The sequence below is a fragment of the Diplotaxodon limnothrissa genome, linkage group LG14, assembly GCF_057381915.1.
Source record: "Diplotaxodon limnothrissa isolate DT_005_m linkage group LG14, D_limnothrissa_male_GT1.1, whole genome shotgun sequence".
Taxonomy (NCBI): Eukaryota; Metazoa; Chordata; class Actinopteri; order Cichliformes; family Cichlidae; genus Diplotaxodon; species Diplotaxodon limnothrissa.
Window position 1 is genome coordinate 37,286,200 of NC_140609.1, and position 6,562 is coordinate 37,292,761.

The window sequence follows — 6,562 nt, forward strand, 5'->3', positions numbered from 1 at the left end:
GCTGTTCAGCTTGCTGCATCCTAGCACGCATGTTTAGGTGAAGCCACTTTGATTGGTTCACCTCCTGAGCCCAGCAGGCAGCTGATATCTAATCAAGTTTTACTGTCCAGCGTTCTCGGTCTTCGCCCACCTGCTGATTCTCCTCCAGCAGCCTGTGCAGCAGGGGCGTCTCCGGGCAGGTTTTCTCCTTCTCCAGGACGACCGACAGGAAATCAGAATGATCAGAGACGCTGTAGGGAACTAATGGAGAGTAAGCTGCATGTTCCTCAGCTCAGGATCTGCTTTGGCAGAGGAGGTGATTGCCTCTTCCATCCAAAATCTGAGTGTGACTCTGAGGGCAAGTTTCACCTCATTTCTCTGACCCCAAGTTCATCAAGTTTCTCTGAAAACACAAATGTAGAAGGCATACAAAGAGATGTAGCTTCTGTTTTTTTTATGTTATGAAAGACCTCGATGAGAAATGTCCACGTCAGAGAGGGAAGGAGCATCTAGACGCTTGTACAGCTTTTAAAAAATATATTCAATGAAATGAAAAGCAAACTTTTGCTTTATCTGTTTGTGTTTTATTCATTCAGCCAATAAATGTTTTCTCTCTCTCTCTCTGAAGTCTAACGTGTTTGTTCTCCACGTGAGGAAATGATTTAAAATGCTGGTAATATTTCCTACATAACAGAATCTGGATCACCGACACCGTCTCTGCTCCGTTTGTCCGCCACCAAGACGCGTGAATTCAGGTCCTGCTCGCAGACACAGTCCCGGACTGAGAAGCCGATCTGCGTCTGCACACACGAGCATCGCAGCTCCTGTTTGAACATTGTGACCTTGCTCGCTGCAGGACAGGAAGACAAACGGTTCCTCCTCAGTTAACACTACATAACGGGGGCTAGTAATCCCCCCTCCTTCCGCTGCCTGTGACTCATCTGTGCAGAGAGGGTTTATTTATTTATTTTTATTTTATTTTGAGGTTTCTGATGTCTCGGTGGGTTTTTTTTTTTACAGTCTCTGTACAGATTTGTTTTGGCTGGAGGAGAAAATCTGAGGCGGTGATGATTTGTGGATGGAGATGGCTCTGCGCCTTCTGCTGCGGGACGTTTCTCCCAAACTATGACCCAATCGTCAGGTGTTGCGTACTTTGAGCTCCTCCTCGTCCACAGTTTCGTAAAGACTGTCAGGAAAAACTCGGAAGGCCGCCGGAAACGTGGCAAAAATTCCTTCACAATAAGAGGATTTCTGTTTTCTTTTGGCCTTGAGAGTAACTGACGACAAAAGAGCATCTCAACATCTCGACTTCGAATGATTGTGATGGGTCAACACTGAAGGACGCAGAGATAAGACACCAGAGTTAGGTTAGGGTACCAAAGCTTACAAATAACTCAGCAGGGACTCCAGTACAGCCAGTAGTTTGGCTGTACTGGAGCAGTCCGTGCGCAAGTGTGCCATGAATGAAGGAAGAAGTAAGTCCCGTGTTAACTGGTGTGTTAGCTTCAGGTTGTTTATCTATTTACTTACAGTTTTTCAGACTTTGTTTCCATTTTAGAGCCGCTTCCTTTAATCTGTCACATTTATCATTTTGCTCTTCAAATCCGAGAGAAATTATTCCCACTTTTCCAAACTCAACATTTTTACTTCCCCAAAATTTGATTTTGTAGATCTGGAAACGCTACGTCCAGATTCAGCTGAACAGAATCTACTTTTGGGGATTTACTTACCTGGATGATTGAGCATGCATCAAGACTTTGTTTGGATATTTAATGTTCATTATTTTCTTCTCTGTTTTTGCCTGGGAGAAAAATATCTTTCAGTCGTTTTAAATTCAGCATGTAACTTTCTTCTAATTATTTTAGTTAGCAAAAATGTTTTTTCACATCTAGTTTTATTTTTAGTTCACTATAATAACCTTGATTCTCGAGCTATGTACGTTTATCACTCGTTTTACTTTGAAAAGACACGCCGGAAATGACTTCTTTAATTCAGAGCAGCTTACTAGCGGTCCCATCCAGCTGATAGCGGAGCAAACCTTCCTGAGTTCAGTTTGCCCTGTGCGCACGGAGAGCTCAGGGAGCTCCAGCATCCCGCGGAGACGCACCAGAGAACCTGAAGCGTCTGCGTCCTGATCCGGGCCCGGAGGAGCGCAGCGGGGCGGCAGCGTCTGCAGACTCCGATGAACGCACAACAGTCAGTTGGGGAGCAATCTTTGAGTAAGACTTCAGCGCTGATACCGAGATGAAGGCGGCCAGCAGACAGGGCAACATGACCGTGGAGAAGCTGAACGGGGACATGAACCGGAGGCCGAGCTACCCCGGAGAGCTTCGGGCCAAACACGCTAACATGTCAACTAAGATCTGGGTGAAAGTGGCGATGGCGATCGCCTATTTCCTCTGCGTGTCCGTGGCCGCGTTCATCCTGGTCATTTACTACGTGTTCTTCTGGACGCCGGGCAAAGCGGACAACATCACCGCGACACCGAACCAGAACCCGAACCAGAACGTGTGCCTGGCGAAGCCTTGATGACTTTTACAGCACGCACGCACGCATTAAATAAGTGACTGCACACACCTGACACAACGCTGCGGCGGCGGATGGATGGATGGATGGATGAGAGATGACGGCACACAGACAGACATGACTGCATCCAGAGTTTGGGATGCTGACTGAGGACCTGAGGGAGGACAGAGGGGGGGCAGGTGCTGCCGGGATGCATCAGTGTTCCGCATGCAGGATGCAGGTGGAGAGGAGGAGGAGGAGGAGGGGGTTTTTCTTTCCAGCTTCACCCCAACACCCAGTCCTGAGGGGGTTTATGGTTTTTTGTTTTTCATTTCACTGAACTCGTCTGTCCAATGAGAGAAAGCCTTAGGTGTGTTCCTGGCATCTTTTAGGGCTGCTTCCCTCTGATTTGTGGCTGTGTGCCTGTAAATGTTGGTTATTCTGAGAGTCATGCTTACATCCTTTAAATCATGGATGGATTAGGTGAAGCAGGACTCCTGGGTGCAGACATGTAAAAGGTCCCGCACTCCTCTGGGACTCCCCGTGAGGTGTCGCAGGTAAACGAGTGCTGCAGTTAAATTTCAGTAATCACTTCTCAGGCTGAGTCCTGACCACTGAGAGCAGATATCACACTACAAAATGACAGATTGAAGAAGGTCCTGCATCTGAATGCCGCATCCTCAGCAGAGGTCACATTATTTCTTTATCGAACGGTGTCTGCTGAAGCTTTTAATGTTCCAGGACCTGGTGATTTTTCTCTCTTATGTGACTCTTCATTGAATGTGTTTGAGTTTTAGGTGGATGACGGGAAAAACCCTCTGGGTTCTGAGAGCATACAGTATGTTGCATGCTTTCATTTCTTCCATCATATTCTAAGCAAAACAAATAACAGAAAAATTAAGTCTCTAGATCACTCGTTATGATGTGCAGCTAACCAGAAACAGGGATTCTTTTTCTGCTGCTCCTTCTATAAGTGAGATCACAGATGCTACTTCTTTAGATTACCCACCATACATTCAGACCATTCAGTCTGAGATTTCGGTGTCTTTTTCACACTTGTCCTAGCCTCTTAGTGTAAATCTAACCAATGTCTGTGCCCAGTTGGTCGCTCATTAGTCCATCCGTGCTTTAACTCTTTCACGTTCCTGTGAAAATTGGACCTCTCCTGCTCACTTCCAGCTCTGTATTTTACACTCTGGCAACCTGCTAGAGTAGCTTTGCATGATCAGCAGTTCAAAATAATCTTTATTTTTCCCACATGGCCTTGTTGAAGCCCCTCAGCTCATCAATTCTCTTCTAATTGGCTGCCCAATGCAAACAGCAGGTGGATGGGACCTGTACCTGAGAGCTCTCTCTCGCTCTCTATGACATCACAAAGAGCTGAGGGGGAAAAAAACCGCCTGAACATGCACTGACCTCCTTATTTGAAACTTTGTCCGTGTTAAATATGAGCATCCAGCACTGGAACAGGAGATATATGCCAAAAAACCAGGAAAACCATAAGAGGTCCCCTTTGAAAATTCACTTTATACACCAATGCTCCACCTTATGGAAGCTTAGAAACCATGAGTGTGCCCTGATCCTTTAAACATCCTGGAGAACATCCCAGCAGACCCCTCAACCCCCGAAGCTGATCCCCGAGAAACCTCATTAGAAAACCCCACCAAAGAACTCTTAAACCCCCCACAAGAGTGCTTGAGCCCTAAACCCCAGCCTACAAACCCCTTCAGGAACCCCTGCAACTCCTCAAGGACCCTGCTCTGCACTAATGGAGACTTCTTTTTTTTCATGCCTATAGAGGACTTTCTGGTTTTTCTCTTTTTTCACAGCAGAATGCTGTTTTTATTCAGGTATCTAGAGGAACTTAAAGCGATACTGTACTGTAGCAGAAGTAGCCTAAATTGTGATCTTCGGTAGCTCGTAGCCGTACGAAATGCAAGGTGATCACTCTCAGTAGTTGCAGCAGTTTTACCTTTTTAGAGCCATCTTTGTTGTCTTGCACAGAATGACCGTTAATTCTCAATGCAGTGTCACGTTTGTACCTCTTCTTCTCGATGACACGTTTTGTTCACCTCACTTCCTTCTTCAGAATTTAGGCTAAATCTACTAGACTGTTTTATTAACAATGTAGCCTTGAGAATTTATTGTTATGATATGATAAACTATGCATTTATTCCAGTGTGGGTGTGTTGTCTTTCTGTCAGCAGTTGAGCAAAAACAGGCGACGGGGCGGGCAGCTTGGTGTCGTCCTGTGCTGAAATAACGCAGGGACATTTTACTGAAAAGGCCAAGCTGACGTCAGGGGAGTGCTGGCCTGCATCTGAAACAACACAGCCTCCACTTTCACTATAAATCAGAGCCGTTAGATACTCCAGATTACCTGGAAATAACACTTGTGTGAGGACATCTGGCCTCTTCAGTGTGAAAGCTGCTTGGCCCTCTCCTCACTGACCTTTCTCATGTTTATCTAAGTAGAGTGCTTTGGTAACCGAAGACTGTCGGTGGATGCTTCTCTGATGATTAAAAAGGTTGTCACAGAACAGGAGCAGGATGCAGTGACACGTCCTGTTTAATGTGCATCGTTTTTTTCTTTTTGGATAAACAGCATGTAGAGATCAGTAGGAGTAGGCCGTGCCGACATCAACCTGTGCTTTAACCTGTCAGACTTATAGACTGTATGTAAAAGTTGGATATAAACCACCGTGAGGTCATCCACCGATTTAGGATTCCATGTTTGGAAACCTAAAAATGTTATTTTTTCCTAACTGTTTTGAAGGGAGGAAGGTTCAGGGCTGAAGCAATCAGCTTCATGGGCTCATCCGGTTAGAATAAGAAAAGCAGCCATCTAATGCAGAATTATTTTCAGGGTACTCCTTTTATTCTCAAATAAATAAGGCAAAAAAGGAAGGAAACAAAGACACACATGGACTGCCAATGCTGAAAGAAAACAGAGATTCAAGTTACTCATTACCTTAACATTACATAAAATAAAAACCCAAACAGAACCTCACCTCAGCTGCCGCCCCGTGTGGAAGTGAGGAAAGAGTGAGCCAAAAGTGAATGCAGTCCTTATGTACTGTGTGACATATAATGTGTGACAGGTGAGTGCAATCAAGGACAAGCACCACACCCAATCAAAGGTGAGAGAACTAAACAAGGTGCATCTGGTGAAGTGAGTGGGTGTGCTGGGATGTGCTAAAAGGTGGGTCTCTACAACAGCCGCCCCCATATGTCTAGTGAGAAATATGTTGATATGATCAGGATCAGTCTTCTTCAGGAAGCGAGGGCAGGGGGATCAGACAGGAGACAGGGCGGATATAGGTTTTATCCTGTACTAAGACCTCCACAGTTCTGATGTGGTCATCTGGGCTTTTCAGCAAGCGCGTCACTCTTCCTACAGGCCAAAGGGCACGTGGAAGGTGTGAATCCATAATCATGACGACAGAGTTCAATGTGAGATCTGGGTTCTCCTTCTGCCATTTGGGTCTTCTTTGGAGGGATGGTAGATAGTCTCTTATGAAGTGTCGCCAGAAGTGATCTGCCAATATTTGTGCATGTCGCCATCGTCGTCGGCCTAGGAGGTCAGAATCAGAATAGGATACCAGGGGGAGTGATGAATCATGTCGGCCCATAAGGAGAAGGTTTGGGGTTACGGGGTCAATGTCCGCAATGTCTGAGGATACATAGCCTAGGGGTTTTGAGTTAAGAATGCCTTCAATCTCAATTAGGACTGTTCTTAAGACTTCAGTGACCATCTGTGCACCAATGGTTCTCTTCAGAGCATTCTTCACAGAACGTATCTCCCTCTCCCAGGCTCCACCGAAATGGGGTGCATGCGGGGGATTGAATTTGAAATGGATTCTTTTAGTCATCAGGACCGGCTGTAGAGTCGGAGCAAGGTTGTTAAAAGCTGCCCGTAGTTCCTTATCTCCTCCTTTGAAGTTAGTTCCTTGATCACATATAATTTCCAGGGGTGTTCCTCGTCGAGAAATGAATCGTTGGAGGGCCATGAGGAAGGAGTCTGTATCCATACTGTTTAGGAGGTCAAGATGTATACACCGAGTGGTGAGACATTTGA

General features: G+C 45.8%; 1 protein-coding gene across 1 annotated transcript; it reads left to right on the top strand.

The window, feature by feature from the left end:
- Window positions 1-2,223: 2,223 nt before the first annotated feature.
- On the top strand, window positions 2,224-2,508 carry LOC146619361 (putative transmembrane protein INAFM1). The gene has a single exon (XM_085370435.1). The coding sequence runs from the start codon at window positions 2,224-2,226 to the stop codon at window positions 2,506-2,508; it is 285 nt and encodes a 94-aa protein (XP_085226561.1).
- Window positions 2,509-6,562: the final 4,054 nt, after the last annotated feature.